General features: G+C 58.1%; 1 protein-coding gene across 2 annotated transcripts in view; it reads right to left on the bottom strand.

Moving 5' to 3' along the window:
* The window catches only part of CTIF (cap binding complex dependent translation initiation factor), a 283,841-nt gene that overhangs the window by 155,105 nt on the left and 111,795 nt on the right, over positions 1–16,941 (bottom strand). For both annotated transcript variants that reach the window (XM_062201641.1, XM_062201640.1), the window contains one exon: positions 15,629–15,704. In XM_062201641.1, the coding sequence (XP_062057625.1) occupies positions 15,629–15,704 (76 nt within the window). The remainder of the gene's footprint in view (positions 1–15,628; positions 15,705–16,941) is intronic.

Here is a 16,941-nt window from a genome sequence, read left to right as displayed (position 1 = left end):
GGCGGATGACGTGGGCGGGAGCAGGTGGATGAGGTGTGCTGAAGAATCTGCAGGATCTGTCAGCGTCTCTTCTCCCCTGCAGAACCACGTTTGTGCTCAGCCTCTGCTGGCTGGCCGCCGTCTCCTCCTGTGCCCGGCAGCCTCTGACTCACGACAGCCTCAGGAAATCAGCTCCTCTCCTTGGGCCTGGCGAGAGCAGGAGCCCCGCGCTCAGAGATTTCTGCCGACCGTAAAATGAGGGGAGCTGCACGGGCAACCTGGAAGGTTCTCTCGGGAGTGTCATTCTGTGACCTCGTGACCCCTTCCTCCTGCAGACCCGGAGCGGGGCTTCCCGTCTTCTTGGCTGACTGATGTTTTCTCCAAGGCAGGGCTCTCTCTAGCTAGAAATGTTGTAAGCTCCGAGTCTGGCCTTTGGGGCTGGCACTGTGGCACAGCAAGTTAAGCTGCCACTTGGGATGCTGGCATCCCACATCAGAGCGCTTGTTTGAGTCTCTGCTGCTGATCCAGCTCTCGGCTCAAGGTTCTCTGTGCCTGGGAAAGCAGCAGAAGACGCCCAAGTACCTGGGTCCCTGTCACTCATGTGGGACACCTGGGTGGAGGTTCTGTCTCCTGGCTTTGGCCTGGCTCACCCTCAGCCGTTGCAGCCATCTGGGGAGTGAACCAGTGAATGGAAGCTCTCTCTCTCTCTCTCTGTCTGTCTCTCCTTTTCTATCACTCTGCTTTCCAAATAAATAAATCAATAATTGTTTTTTTAAAAAGTCTGGCCTTCTAGAAGACGAGTTAGGAATGCAGGTATTTGAAACAAGGCTCCCGCTGGCTTTGCACACCCTCTGTCTTTGGGTAGGTGTGAGCTGTGTCTGTGATGGTTCAGGCTGAGCTGCTGAGGGACATCGGGCCAGTGGCACCTCCTCCTAATTGCACAAAGTCACCATGTCGGCGACTGGCAGGGCTGGGTCAGGTACCACACACTTTCCCAGATGCCTAAATTAGGGGCTAAGCAAGACTCACCAGGCCCCTCAGACAGCAAAGCACGCAGAAGAGAGACCCAGGGTCAGATAAGCCCCAGCCGGCTGAGAGTGGTGCCCAGATGCCACCGCAGGAAATCCCTCCCACTCTGTGGTGCTCTGAAGCCCCCTGTGCTGACCGCGTCTATGTGGCCTCCCTGTCCCAGGCTCTAGACGTGGCAGGGCTGAGCGGCAGGCCCTGGGGGCCCCTGGCTGGGCGTCAGGGCTGCCGTCAGCAGCTCCTGTGGCCTTGCAGCTCTGGCCCCGAGGAGGGTGGGGTGCACCGAGCCAGAGGGGCAGCTCTGTCATTTCCTTTCCTTCTCTCCTTTTTCTCATTTCCTTTCCACAGAGCATTTTACGTGCAGACACTTCAGCAATGAAGCCTTTGCAGAGACCCCTCCTGGGTGCAAACCCCTGGGAAGTTCTGGAGTGAGTTATTAACCAGCCGTCCTGTGACCCATCACTGGGGTTTGTGGGGAAGGAAAACTGCAGGATATGGGGAATAGCAGCAACCTGGGGGCGCTGGGCCCTGCATCTGTAGCTGACTTAGAGGTGTGGCCCTGCGAGCGGCCGTTCTCCATCGGGGCCTCTGTTTTCTCGCTGCAAATGATGGGTCTGTGGCAGTTTAGACCATCAGGGCTGGTCTTCAAGAAGCCACGCCTCCCTGCTCCACCCCCAGTGCTGCCCACTCTTCACCCTGGGCGCAAAGTAGCCAAATTCCCAGGGGCCTCCGGGGCTGGCCTAGGAGCCCATTCCCGGCATCTCCCCTTCTCCAGCTCCATCCCAGCACTCCCCAGCATGACCCGACACATCGGGGCCTAAGGTAACCCAGCACATGCCAACAGGACACAGCCTTGCTGGTGCCCAGCGGGAAGCAGCACTTGCGGGTAAAAAGGGCGTGCCCGCAGTCCTTGCCCTTCGGGGCTGTGCCTTCTGGAGACAAGAAGCAGGTGACAGAGCCACGTGCAGACTGGGTGTCTGTCAGCCACTGTTAGCTCTTGGGCTGCCACCCTCTTATCTCAAGGGCAGAGCGGACGCTGGGAAATCGGCCCTGCCTGCCCTGGAGGGTGCATTTGCTTATTTAAACCCTTCCAGAAATGAGCGGGAGGAGGAAGGCTACCAGGAGTCGCACACAGATGGGACTCGGGACCTGCAGAAAGTGTTGACTACTGAAGTGTGAGTTGGCAGAAGGCAGGGACAGCTTGTATTTCGGATGAGGCGATCGCGTGGGGAGGGGGTCCCGTTCCTCAGTGAGGCCAAAGGAGATAGGCTCAGGTGGCCACAGAGAGGCCTGGCAGGCTTTCGGCGGCAGGTTTTAGGGGCTGCCATGCCCCCCATGCACACAGTCAGCCTCCACGGTCACTCGGCCCATTGGTGACTACCCTAGGGTTCTGTAACTTTCTGGGCTCCAACCATGATGCAGCTGCCATGCCAACATGAGCCCTACTCCCCAGACCCTGGAGGCTTGCTGAGGAAGGGTCTTTCCCAGGGGAAGGGTCAAGGTCAAGGCCAGGAGCGGCGTGGCTGGAACCATAAGCAGTGAGGGCAATACAGCCTTGTCCGTGTGTCACAGAGCACTCTGCCCTGGCGGCTCTCATCTGTGCTGTGAACCTCTGAAATGTCTGAGTCCAAGCAGAGCCTTCCCAGTGGGCCGGGGGTCCTCGCGCGACTCAGCCTGCCCTTGACCCGGCTGGTACAGCTGGGCTGGGTACGTGTGCACTCGCTTTTCATGCCCCAGAGTAGACAGCGCTCAGAGAGTAACGGAGACATCTCAGAAATACACAGACGCCAGTTTGAGGGGGCTCCCACGGGTGAAATCCGGGACAATCTGAGCACCAGAATAAAGGAAATCAGTAATGAATTAGAATTCTTAAATAAAAATCTGTGAGCCAAAATAAGCAACAGATAAAAGACACATAGATAAACAGTGTGAAGGGAGAGGCCTTCCTTACAGGGCAGCCAGCTTGAGAAAACTGGGGATGCCTCAGCAAGTGCCCTCGGAGAACGCTAAAACGTGCAGTGAAGGTGTTCCCGGAAACTGCATATGTACAGGGCTCAAATCTCTCCTTGTAAGATACCATTAGTTATGACGAGAAGAAACAGTAACTCCATAGTGGTGAGGACGCCGCTGTCTTTACCGGATGGTCAACTAATTTCACCAAGGCAGCGTGGCTCCCGACACATGTACTGAGCACACAGCACTGCCTCTGTGGTACTGCTTCCAAACACGCCTAAATGTGGTCATGAGAAGACATCGGATAAATCCAGGTTGGGGGTTGGCATCGGATATAGAGGCCAAAATGTTACTTGGGTTGTCTGCATTCCAAATGGGAGTGCCAGGGTGCAAGTCCTGGCTCTGTTTCCTGCAAATGCTCACCCAGGGAGGCAGCAGGGGAGGGCTCCGGTGCTGGGGACCCCGCCACCCATGTGGGAGCTCCATTTCGAGCCTGGTCCAGCCCTGGATGTTGTGGGGCATTTGAGGAGTGAACCTCTGGGTAGGAGATCTCTGCATTTCAGAGAAATTTCGTTAATCATTGTAAAACCCAAATCGATGGACGAACATTCTACAAAATAACTGGCTCTTTCTCTTTAAAACGCCAAGGTCAGCAAAGATGAAGGAGAGACGTGACAACCAGAAGCAACGTGTGAGCTTGTAGTAGGTTCTAAACCTGAAAAAACACCAGCTCTTCCTTTAGCTGCCACAGACATTAGTGGGACAGCTGGAAAAATGTAAGTGAGGTTTACAGATTCTGTAACAGCGCTCTACCGATGTGAATTAAGAGAACAACCCTGCTTTTAGGAAAATGCACTGACATGGCATCATGTCTGCAGCTCACTCCTCCAGCCACTGAGAAAATACTCAGAAAATGTCAGAGAGGGAACACGAAAGCAAAGTGTGCAGAAAGGGTAGCACTTAGAGAACCAGGTGAGGGGCATGCAGGAGTTCTAGGTGTCATTGTTTTCAAAAGAAAGGATTCAGGAACAAAGCAACAGAGCCAAACTTTATCTGAAATTTGATAGAAAGTCACATGACATGTAACGACCTTTCTGTCTACCGCAGGGCGTGTTCAGAGCGGCGGCTGTCCCACGGAGCTCAGGTGTGGGGTAGGCTCCACCACCCAGGCTGGCATACCCAGGCTGGCACTCTGATGTCGCGTGCTGAACGTGCCCAATGATGCCTGTGTTTCTCGGGTCACGTCCTCGTCGTTAGGCAACGCAGGAGAGCAAATACAGACTGCACAGAGGGCGACAGGGAGCAAAGTTCTCACCCACTACAGTGAGGAAGCAGGCACCATTTGAAAAAGCAGTGCGAGAACGTGACTGGATGTCGGGAATCTTAGAGGGTGGACATCTGTGTTAGAGACATGAACATCGGCTGGGGCCGGTGCTGTGGTGCAGCGGGTTAACGCCCTGGTCTGAAGCACTGGCATCCCATATGGGAGCTGGTTCGAGTCCCGGCTGCTCTTCTTCCGATCCAGCTCTCTGCTATGGCCTGGGAAAGCAGTAGAAGATGGCCCAAGTCTTTGGGCCCCTGCACCCGTGTGAGAGACCTGGAAGAAGCTCCTGGCTTCGGATCAGTGCAGCTCCGGCTGCTGCAGCCAACTGGGGAGTGAACCATCAGATGGAAGACCTTTCTCTTTCTCTCTCTCTCTCTCTCTCTGACTTTCCTCTCTCTGTGTAACTCTGACTTTCAATTAAATAAATAAATCTTAAAAAAAAAAAAAAAAGAAACGTGGATGTCGGGAATCTTATAGGGTGGACATCTGTGTTAGAAACGTGGTGGTCCACAGCGACCACTCAGCAGAGCTCTGGTGAGCTGGACCAGGAGTCCTGAGAGCTGGCACCTGCATGGTGCTGCTCTCGTCCCAGCAGCAGGTGAGGCCACCCCTGACCTCGCCCTGGACCCTGGCCATGCTGGTGGACCTCTGGGAGGCAGAGTCATACCCTCTCCAGGAAACCAGCAGCCAACAGCTATGTCATGCGGACGCCAGGAACCAAACCATCACCAGCACCACCTCCTCGAGGCTTAGGATCCGTGCGGGAGTGAGCTGGGCCTTTGTCCTTTAGCACAGACCGCAGGAAACAGCCGCTCCGCCCTCGAGCCCCTGCTCTGAAAGGGACCGTGCCCGGCCCCAGAGGGCAAGGCCAGAGCTGCTTTCCCGGCACGACCATGAAATTTCGCATTTTCATCGTGTCTGTCTCGGCCTGCAACTGAACTGCTGTTATTATTTACGGTCTGCCGCGTACCAGCTTGTGATCATCCCCCCCGTGGACAGAGGCTGCGTCTGTGGTCTGCGGTTTTATTCCCAGGTCAGCTTCCGCCTGCCAGCCAGCCTGCTTCAGGGTCACTGCCTGGCGCAGACAGAGGCTCTGAGCTCAGGGACAAACTCCCTTCATCAACACCCGGAGGGCAGGTCCCCAGTGGTCAGGCCAGGGCTTTACTCCATCTAAAAAGCCATCTCCACCACTCAGGGGCTTTGACCGCCTGGAAACCAAGGGCTTCGCGAGCTACCTAGGACTGGCATGAAGGTACCCTAACCCGCAAGAGCCCAGCCGGGCCACAGACAGTGGTGAGCTGGGGGGCTGCAGGTCCTGAGTCACTCCACCCTTTGCAAATCTATGTCCCGGATGTCAAATAAGGTAGGATGCTTCATCCTTCCCTTGAGCAAAGCGAGGCGACCAACAGTCTCAGCAGCAGGCGCGAGGGGACAGGGTGCGGGGACGGCAGTGGCTCACTGAGAGATGTGGCAGGCAGCACAGTGACGAGGAGCCCCCCTTAGAATGCAGACAGCTCGCTGGGCCCCCGCTCCTTAGGACGTAGGCGGGAGGGCCCCCTACATGTGCATTCCTAGCACGTTCCCAGGTGACACCGGAGCTGCTGTTCTAGGGGCCTCACGCTGAGATCCTCTTGTCAGAGCTGCCGGGATCAAGCAGGCAGCTCTTCGGCTCCAGGATCCGGTGTGTGCGCTGTGGAGGGGCAGCCGTGCTTGGGTAAGCGGGAAGGGCTGCAGGGCCCAGGTGGATGGATGTGGGGGAAGTGTGACATCAGGAAGGGCTCTGACGTCCCAGGGAACGTGATCTTCAAGCAGTGCCCCTGACGGACAGGGTGCAGGAGCAGGCGCGTGGTACAGTGACTAAGCTGCTGCTTGGGGCCCCCACCTCCCAGATCGGAGAGCCCGGCTCTGGTCCCGGCAGAGTCTGGTCTGCTTCCGATCCGGCTTCCTAGTCCAGACCCAGGGAGGCAGCAGATGATGGCTTAGGATTGTGGGTCCCTATCACCAACGTGGGAGACCCTAATGGGAGTTCTAGGCTCCTGGCTTCGGCCTGGCCAAGCCTGAGCTGTTGTGGGTATTTGGGGAGCGAATCCATAGATCTCTGTCTCTTTCTGCCTTTCAAATAAAATGAAAATAAATGAAACAGTTTCTTTTTCTTTTTTTAAAGAACAGGTAGGTATTTGGTGGTCAGGCAGGAAAAGTGGGAAAGGCGTTTGAGATGGGGGAGCAGTGCTGTGGGATCAAGAGCTTTGCCAATGACCCCAGGCTGGACCACAGGCAGGCTCAGGCTTCCCAGGAGAGAAGGCTGGAAGCCAGCAGGTGCTGGGGATAAAGAATAATCTGGGGTTTCCCACAGGCCCCAAGACTCAGTATAGAATTTGTCACGAGGGCAATAAGAAGTTTGGTATATTCTGTTATCTTTCTGGGTCTCAGTTTCTTTGTCCATATAATGGGGCAGCAGGCAGAAGTTCTAGGTCTTTTGCATGCTCTGGGTCAATGGGGGCAGAGGAAGAGTGGTTCCATCCAGCCAGGGGCCTTACACCAGTAGCAGCCCCTTGCAAAGACAGGGACTGCTCGGTCTGTTTGGCCACCTGCTAAACCCAGAACCCAGGTACAGCCTGGGACATGAAGGCAGGCGACTGGAGGTGTCGCACACATTGCTCACCTCTCCTGGCCCCATCCCCACCCCCACCGGCTGTGCACAGCCCAGAGGCCTGGGATTGTGCGGCAGCTCACAATGGAAGGAAGAGGGTGTAGGAGGGAGGTCCCTACACTGACCCTGGTATTGTTCTTGGGCCAGAAGAAAGCTTCCTCCGGCTTGGCCGCTGTGATGCTAGAAAACCGGCGTGGAGCCAGCGAGAGTCGGCGCAGCCTGGGGGGGCTGCCCGCGGAGGGGCGGCCTGGGAGCCAGGGCCCATTCACAAAGGCCTGCGGGAGCGCACGTAGCCCCGTCCGCCCCCACCCCCTCCCCAGCCATGGCTCCCAGTGACAGAAGCTGGGGCAAACGAAAATAACCGGCTTCTCCGCCCCCGGCCCCGTGGCTGCCAGGAAGGTGAAGGCGACGAGACCGGCACATAGGCTGACAAAGGCTCCCCGAGGCTTCACACCTCGGCAACACCCCCCCCTGCCCCCATGCTCCCCCATGCTCTCGGCCCCTGGCAGGGGACAAACGAGGGGAGGTCCTGCAGCAGGGTGCACCTTGTTTACCTGGGATGGGCTCAAGTCAGCACAGAGTCACCAGGCCCAAAGCTGTAGGCCAGGTGACCCCACTCTCCCTGAGTGGCTGGGGTGTGGGGGGGTCTCTCCCGGGCAGGAACTGCTGCGGTGCTGAGGTTGGGGGTGTGTGGGAGGGTGGGCCTGCCTCTGAGGGTCTGCAGACAGGGCCTGCTCGCAGCACAGTGGGCCACAACCAAGCTCTTCATCCCTGTGGATGTGGCGGCCCAGCCTTCGCCTGGAAGGTGGCAGTCTTCGGTCTGGCCTCCCAGGGGCCAGATGTGCCCCAGGGCTCCCTGTCCCAAGCTGGCCTCCAGGCCACCTCCGGCTGATGCCAGCTCCTGTTTCTCCTGAACCACGGCTCACTCAGCTCCCCAGCCCTTCACGCTAGACTGCTCTTCCCCCTCCACGGCTCCGCCTCCTTGGCCATCCCCCAAGGCCCAGCTCAAGGTCGGCCTCCTCCAGGAAGCATGAACCCAAGGGGAAGCAGGAAATGCTGAGAACCTCAAAACTGGCCTCCAGTCGCGTCTCGCAGAGATCCAAGAGGCCTCTGGGGGCTGACGAGGCTTGATGGCTCCAGACAGCTTCGAGGAGGAGGTGCCACGTGAACAGGGCCACAGCAGAGGGGGACGGTTCAGGCGCCGGGCTGGGGAGAAGGGCAAGTGGGAAGGGCTCCCAGACGGGCTTCTCTCGGCCGAAGGGCAGCGGCAGGCCGGCCAGTGTCACTCTGTGGCTCTGCCTCAACGAGGGCTGGAGAAACTCAACAGAATCTGACCCCAAAGCCCACAAGGAGGGCCTGCCTGGCGAGCTCACTGTTCTGTGGTTTCCAGCGACACCTGTGCCTCTTCTGGAGGCCGCATGTCCTCTGTGAAGTGTCTCCGTCCTCCTCCGGCCCGGCTTAGCCTCTGAGCCGCACCCAGCACACCTTTGCCGTGGAATGTGAGCAGGTGAACGAGCCCACCTTGACGGTCGGGACATGGAAGCCCCATCCACGCTTGTGGATGAACCCTACGTTCTCCGATGGCTCCAGCGCGCGACCTCCAGGGTTGCTGCTGCCTGTCTTAACTTTCAGACTTCTCTTTATAAGCTGCATATAAAACGAAAGCGTGGCGAACGTGCTCTTAAAGGGCCAGACCATAAATATTTCAAGCTTTGCAGGTGATAAGGTCCAGGCTGCAACCACTCCACTCTGCCGCCGTGGCACAAATGCAGCCCTAGATGGTGAACAAAGCGACGGGTGTGGCTGTGTGCCAATAAGACCTCATGTAAGAAAGGCCGAGGGGCGGCTTACACGCTACACTGTAGTTCGCCGGTGCCTAAGGCCGCAGCCGTGTCCTGGGTCTGTGAGGCTGTCACACGGTCTCCTGGACATGGTGGAGCCAGCCCCATGCCTGCTCCCACTACTCCTGGCTTCCTGCTCCCGCCCCTCCCCCCCCCCCCCCCCGCCATGGAAGTGGGCAGGAGAAAGAGACCGGTGGGGGATCCCATCCAGACTGGGCCGGGTGCCTCTTCCCAAGGAACCTCCCCGGCGGTCACCAACTAACATCTTCACCCCAGAATAACCGTCGCTATACAAAGGGCTCACAGGCGGCAGGAATAAAAATAGGTTTGTCTCCAGGAGCACGTCGCCTGCTCCCAGTGGGCCCTGCTACCTGGAGGCTTCAGACAGGAAGCTAGGGACTGCAGAGCTCCTGGTGGTGGTGGTGGGGGGGGGCGCACCTATTTTTGTCCTGAAGGAGGAAGTTCTCGGTGGGGAAGGTGGCTACACAGGGGTCCTCCCAGGTGGGGTCCTGGCTCAGGGGGTGCACAGGCCACTTGAGACCTGTCTCTCCAGAATAAAGACCCTCCTTCCAAGGGGTCTCTCTCTGTCCGTGCCCTGTTCCTGGCCTTTAGCAGCAGAGTGAAAACATGCTCCCTATTTTCCTGTTCTCATTACGGAAACGGCATTCACCTTGAACTTGCTCTCTGTCTCTGCCCGCCACGCAGACTGCCCCGACTCTCATCCCCACTCCCCGTTTGGCAGCTGTGTGCGTTACCTGCACAATGGTAACTGAGCGAACCCTCCCCGGGGCAGCCCTGAGAAGGCAGGAGCGCTCAGACAGAGCTGGATGCACGTCGGGTCCTGTGACGCGGGCACACGTTCTAGACCAGGGAGTGGGGCGCAAGTCCAATCAGGGGTCCCTGAGTGTGTCCACAGAGGAGTTACACTCGGCTGGGAGAATCCAGACACAAGCCCAGCACAGGTGTGACGCAACACACGGGGAGGAGACAGTGCAGAGCAAGGCGGGGAGGGCAGGGACAGTGGGGTGGCCTGAGAAGGGGCCGCCTGCCCAATCAGGGCTCAGGACAGTGTGCACCAGCGGGGCAAAGCCAGGGCCGTCGCCCCCGTCCCTGCAGCCCGGAGGGCCCTCGGTGAATGCCGGCTACTGTCAGCGCGCGATGCTCACTGCTGAATTCTCCTTAAGGGGCCTGACCGACACGGGTGGACTCAACGGACCCAGGCCACACCCCCGTGGGGTGCGAGGGGAGGTTCCATCTATACCTGACTCTGTGCCTTGGCACGTCAGGATATTTTAATAGATCCAGGCCTGCGAGTTAGCATATCCTGAGAGCTTCCTCGAGACTTGGCAACAGAGCCGACAGGGCTCCAGGGAGTGACAGAGTCACTCCTTCCAGTCTGCAGGGCTGGGAACCGGGCTGCAGCGGCTCCACTTGCATCTTCAACCCCAGCCACTATCCCTGTTCCCGCACAGCAGCAGTGCCCCCTGCTGGAGGACCAAGGCAGTTCCCATACCTGACACCGTTTTTACTCGGGGCGGGGGAAAGGGGTGGGAGGGACACTGGCTAGCCTCTCAAGGAACACCAGATTTCATGTGGGAAGCTCACTCGTCTCTCAGGTTCCTCCAGGGCTAGCGGATTCTCATCCTGTCCTCCACTGAGGCCATCAAGAGCGAGGTGCTTAACCCCGTCCCTTCGCTGTCCCCAGCCCTCTCTGGGTCCTGTGCAGAGACGTGCCTCGGGCACTCTCTCGAGGCCAGAAAGCCCCATTTTGCTTCTGCTGGGTCTCTGGGACCTTCTGCAGGGAGTGCTCTGGGAGAAACCCCACGTGACCTCGATGTGTCATTTGGCGGGCGCCCTGCCCGTTACACTTGCCAGGATGGGCTCACAGGTGACCCCTGCTCAGCTCCTCGCCAGGCTGGGAGGTCAGGAACGGACTGCACCGGGCAGCAGTGAGCTAATAACTCATTGCTAAAAGCCACAGAATGAACTCTCCAAATTTTCTAACAGGAAGGCAAGAAGAGAAGTCAGCTATGTTGTTCCCATTATCAGACGCAGGCGGCAGATGCAATGTTTATCTATAGGAAAATGATCAAAATACGTCCCAATAGAAAGCTTTGGGCCAGACACTGGAGAATTCACAGCAAACGATGCCTTTCACCTGAGCTCTGTGCAAGGCACAAAAGCTCTATGGAGCGGCTGGCGCTGTAGCACAGTGGGATAAGCCATCTGTGGTGCTGGCATCCCATTCAGGCACTGGTTCAAGTCCTGGATGCTCCACTTCCAATCCAGCCCTTGCTGATGGCCTAGAAAAGCAGCAGGAGATGGCCCAAGTGCTTGGGGCCCTGCACCCACGTGGGAGACCCAGATGAAGCTCCTGGCTTCGGCCTGGCCCAGACCTGGCAATTGTGTACATGTGGGGAGTGAACCAGTGGATGGAAGATCTCTGTCTCTCCCTCTCTCTAACTCTCTTCCAAAATAAATAAATCTTAAAAAGCAAACAGAAGCTGTGTGGAGTGGGCACACAGCCTTCCTGCAGGGCACTAGGCCCCTGTGTCCTGGCGCTCCAGGGACTCCCAGGGGAGTTGGGGGACGAGATGCCCGCGGAACACCACTCAGACGCTAGGTGACCGCATCACCTCACCTCAGGCTGGAGCAGCTGTGGCTGGGGGCAGGGAGTGGCTGTAGCGGGAGAGGGGAGGGAGGCGGCGCAAGGGCAGGCCAGACCTCCTTCCGCGATACTCCTCTGCTTTCACCGTGAGCTCAGTCAGGTGGACCCTGGCTGGGATCACACAGCGCCAGGCCCTGTCCTTACAAGGGAGGAAGCCGGCACTCCTTAGCTGCCAAGCCCCATGCCGTGGGTGTCTTCCCGCAGGTCAGTGAAGCCGGAGTTGTGGGGATTGCGGCTGGCACTCCTCACCCTGTGAGCAGCCATCCACCTGGGCTGTGGGTTCCCAGGGATGGGGGGGGGGGGGCTCTCTGGGGAATGCCAGGCCCTTCCATAGCAGGGACTCCTTACACCGGTGTGTGAAGGGCCCGAGCTTGAGGAAGATCATCTTGGGGAGCACTGGTGAGGAGTCAGCAAAGGCCTCTATCTGCTGGGGACCAGGGGACGGCTCACGGCCAACAGGACTGTGGAGCCTGCAGAATGGCACGTGGGTGCCCCCTAGTGGGAGCTGACTGCCATGCAGCCATCCGTCCTGGAACAGCCACGGCACCCTCTATCCTGACCCTGCACCTTCCAACTGGGATTTCAGACATTGAGGCTGCAACGTCCATTGACGGTCAACAAGACCGCTGGCCAATCCCTCCACTCGTCCATGGTTCATGACGGAGATTCCAAAAAGGCAGGCAGATGCCAGCGCCATGATGGCATGGGAGGGGGGCGCCCCTGGATCCCAGTCTATGCTCAGCTTGTCTTGTGTATAACTTCACCACCTGGAACCACACAGGACCCTGACCTCACGTCACTGTGCTCAGTGCCTCCTGCTGCCCGCCCCCATCAGAGCCCTTGGGGAGCAAGGCCAGCCCTCACGCACCTGCAGCTGCTGCGTGTCTGTGTTCTGTGTGGCTTCCACCCGTCCCGGCTCACCTGCTCTTTTGTGGCCAGCCACCATGGAGGCGAGGAGTGCGTTGGGGAAAGCCCCAGTGTCAGCCTTTATAGCAGCTAAATGCCCGTTATGAGAGGAGAACCATTCCTGGCAGCTGGGGTCCACAGAGACATCAGTGTGATCCCTGAACATGGGCACCCACTATCTGCCCTGTGCCCCAAGTTCTGGAGCAGCTCGGAAGGCCTGAGCCCAGCAGCCCTAGAGATGGGGCTCCTGGAGGTGACACATGGAGATCCACCCCCAGTTCACAGCCCACTGGGGAATACATCCAGCGGTACCATCAGGGACCGGGTCCTTGGCTTTGGCTGGGGCGGGGTAGGGACAGCTCTTGACCAGGCACCCAGGTGGGCATCTGACCCCCAGGCGAGTCCAGTCACAAAGCATCCTCTCTGCCAAGGAGTCTGAACAGGGAACAAAGGGCCCGGAGCTGGCCTGGGTCCCTACGGCAGGACCTTTAACAGCTCTCTTCTCCTGGGCTCCAGAGGGACAGCTGGGTGGCGAACTCAGGCCAGCCCCTCCACCACTGTCTTATCCTATCCTCCAGGGCATTGATGGCAGAGGTGTGGCTCGGCGGTTAAGGACGCCTGCCTCTTCCTAAGGCCTGGGTTCAAGTCCTGGCGCTGCTCCCAACGCCAGCCTCCTGCTGATGCAGACCCTGGGAGGCCGCGGTGATGGCTCACGTAGTTGGGTTCCTGCCACCCACATGGGAGACTGGACGGAGATCCTGGCTCAGTCTGCCCAGCCCTGGCTGCTGTGGACATCTGTGGAATAAGGCAGCAGATGGGAACTCTGTGTGTGTGCATCTGTTTCTGTCTCTCTGCCTTCCAAATAAGAGTAATTAATTCAACATAAAGGAACACTGACTTCTGCCTGCGGAAGCCCCACGGAAGCCCACGCACATCTGCACAGGCCCAGGACCCCCACGGGAGGGCTGCAGGCCCCCAGGCCAGGGCTGGGCTTCCCCCAGGTGATGGGGTGTGCAGGGTCTCAGTGCCTGAATTTGGATGTGGGAGGCACTCTGGGTGATCCTCACAGTGCTCCTCCCCAGCGACAAACATCGGGTGGGGGGTGGGGGGTGGGCACGGCGCTGTGGTATAAAGGGTAAAGCCACCACCTGCAGTGCCGACATCCCATATGGGCACAAGTTCGAGTCCCAGCTGCTCCACTTTTGATCCAGCTCTCTGCTATGGCCTGGGAAGGCAATGGAGGAGGTCCCAAGTCCATGGGTCCCTGCACCCTCATGGGAGACCTAAGGTAGGCTCCTAGCTCTTGGCTTCGGATTGGCCCAGCTCCGGCTGTTGCGGCCATCTGGGGAGTGAACCACTCTCTCTGTGCCTCTATAGAACTTTGCCTTTCAAATAAATAAATAAATCTTAAAAAAAAAAAAAAAAAAAAAACCAACTCCAGGAGTTGAGTAACGCCAAACGTGCTCTGTTGTATCAGACAATCCTGTACAACTGGGATGTGTCCCAGCCCCAGAGACAGCAGTGAGCAGAGCTGGGCTAGAGGACAGTGAGTGGCAGGGCCCTGGAGACGGTGAGCCTCAGCCCGCCGTGCTGCCCGGCACGCGCCAGCAGGACCTCAGCTCTGTGCCCAGACCTGTGTTTTGGGATCACGAAGTCCGAGGGCTCGTCAGGAGGGCAGCCATGCGCAGTGCAAACACCCAAGGGCCGGCTAAGCTGTGCGCCTGGACTGAGGCCTTCAACTCGCACTGCTAGTTGGAATTCCCATGCTGCCTGGGAATAACACCATTCCTGGGTAGGACTCGGGGGGCGTGGCCAGCAGTCACCTGCAGAGCCTCCAGACGGTCAGCCCTGGCCCAGGCCCTTCCCATAAAGGACACACTGCACACGGCTTCTGTGAGCCACTGCCCGCTCACGCAGCCAGCCCCCCTCTCACCATTCATCCTGGGGACAACTTACAGGGAGGCCCTGGGGCAGGGAACTGGCCCTGCGCCTTGGCCAGGTGAGGAAGCCATGGGACAGGGTGGGGGTGGGGGTGGTTTTGTCCCGTCCCTATGAGCACCACGGGCCTCACTCGTGAAATGATATGGTGGGACAAGACCAGAGGGGACAGACCATGGCACCCAACAAGATAAGGTTCCTGGCATCTAATATAAAGTTACCAAACCTGCAACGAAAAATATGACCCATCTAATGGCAGAAAAATCAGCTAACCAAACGAAGTCCAATGACACGGATGACAGAATTAGTAGAAAGGGACATTGTAAAAATGTTAGAAATAGGTTCTGTGTGCTCGAGAAGGTAGAAGAAAGTGCAAGAAGCAGAGGTACACACACACACACACACCAAACTTCGAGGGGTGAGAAAGAAGTATTGGAAATGAAAAGTGGACTGGCGCTAACATAGGATACTCATGGCAAGGAAAGGTGCGAGGACTTGAAGACGTAGCAATAGAAGCGATCTGAAACGAACGACTTTCAAAGCCAATCACACTCTTGTGAGCCTTGGAAAACACACAGAGGCGTAGCACACCGACAACAGGAACCCCAGGGCGGCGAATACCGGCTGAACAGCTCCCACACCGACGATCCCGTAGACCTCCAGATCCGAGGAACTCCGTAAATCCCAAGCAGGAGAAGCACGGGGCACCTCGCGACCCCGCTGTTGGGGTTCTAACCACAGACTGTTGTCTCTCACTGACAGGCCCAAGGCACACACAGAGGAGCGGGGTGGGAAAGACGCTGGGAAGCCAGAGTGGATGCAGGTGGAACAGTGAGAAAGGTGCAGGAAGAGGGACATGCTGAGGCGGGCGGCGGGCCCCAGGTGGGCTCAGCCCCTTCGGAGGGCCCGCTGGTCTTCCCTCCCTGCAGCAAGTCCAGCGCCATCCCCGGGAGCAGCCGGGTTCCTGGTGTTTCTGCCCACAGTCCAGCGCTGCCCACACCCGGAGTCCTGGCCTCGCTGTCTTTACAGAGTGAATCCTCCGGTAATGCTGGAGCCCAACCTGCTCAATGCCAAGCCTGTCAGCTCAGCTCCACCCCGCAGATGCCTAAACACAGCCCTGACCACACTGGACACGAGACGCCCCACCGGTGCCCCTGCACACACCACGGAGACCTCGCCTGCAGGCGCTTCTGGTCAAGGGGCAGGACTGCCACGTCTGCTCGGTCACCGGTGTGTGGCAGGGCTCCAGGGGGCCACAGCAGCACCGAGAGCAGCCAGGACGTTGGTCCCCGCCCTGCAGGCCCCCACGGTGGCGGATGCTGGGGCATCGCGCCCCCACCTACCTGCCAGGCTGGGAGGACCTTCTCGATGTCATTCAGGTTGATGCCGTCCCCATCTGCCAGCTTCCCTTTTCCACACCTGCACAGAGAACAGAACAGCATTGGGAGGGGGTCCTGGCCTGGCAAGCGGGAGAGGGGGCAGGCAGCAGACTCCTGGCCCCTGAGCCATCCCAGGCAGAGGAGACAGCCCTGAGATAGGGATCCCTCCCCTAACACAGCTGAAGGGAGCCGATCCTTGCAGGCCAAGAACCCGAGCTCCTTGTGCATGAATGTCCTTAAGCCCCTCAGAGCTCCTGTGAAAGCCCCCCACCCCAAAGGGAGGACGTGTGAAGACAGAGGCCAAGCAACACTCTCGAGGCCTGCAGGGGCCGGCAGGAAGCCCCGGGGGTTTGGCTTGGCTTCGGGCCAGTCCACACCTCGTGCCTGACCTCGCGTCCTCTGTGGGTGGGCGTGCCCTCTGCCCTAGCTCACTGACCCAAGGTCTGTTTCCTTTGTACACTGACGCATGTGGGTTCAGGCGCCAGACTGCCAGGGCTTGCACCCCAGCTGCACAGCTGCACGCCTTACTGACCGCACGGCCTATGCAAGGCATCAAGCCTCCGCTTCCTCATCTCTAAGACGGTTACCAAGAGGGCCTGGCAGCACAGGGTGACTGGAGGGTTCAATCAGGTAATGGCTCTAATGTGCCCAGTACACAGTATATAGATACACACATATACACACACACAGGTATATAGAAAATACATGTAAATACATTTCACAGTACCATACATGTAATATCCATGGTAAGTGCACATAAGAGTGGGATAAAGTTAGAAAAGGAAATAACATCAGTATCTGGCCAGCACTCCTGCTGCTGCTGTGGCTGCCGGGGCCGGGCAGCGGCAAGGCACTGGTCAAGAGCCTGGATTCTGCAGCCCCGCCCACTCACGCACCTGACTCCACCTCTGGGTCCCCTGGTTTTCGCCCCTGTTGAAGTGAGGATGACCGTGGTTCCTACCTCTCCGGGCTGTGGTTCTGGAAAGTCTGAGCTAATGCAAGCATTTGGAACATTACTGCTTAGGGTGACCAGAAGCGGCATGGGCTGAGGGGTGGGAGGGCTACCGGTGGGAGGGCTACCCACTGGACACTGGGGCTGCATTTTCCACTACTACTAATGTGACTCTCAAAGTTCAGAGTAATACGTTCATTTAAAAAATATTTTCCAAGCATCTCTTCTGTATTTGTTCCTGTCAACAAAAATAAATCAGAAGCGGTTCACCGCCCTCAAGACAGCGCAGAGCACTTAGAAAAATGTTAGCTTCATCCAGCAGAAC

This window comes from Lepus europaeus, chromosome 9 (assembly GCF_033115175.1).
Source record: "Lepus europaeus isolate LE1 chromosome 9, mLepTim1.pri, whole genome shotgun sequence".
NCBI lineage: Eukaryota > Metazoa > Chordata > Mammalia > Lagomorpha > Leporidae > Lepus > Lepus europaeus.
This window is presented reverse-complemented; position numbering and strand designations above follow the sequence as displayed.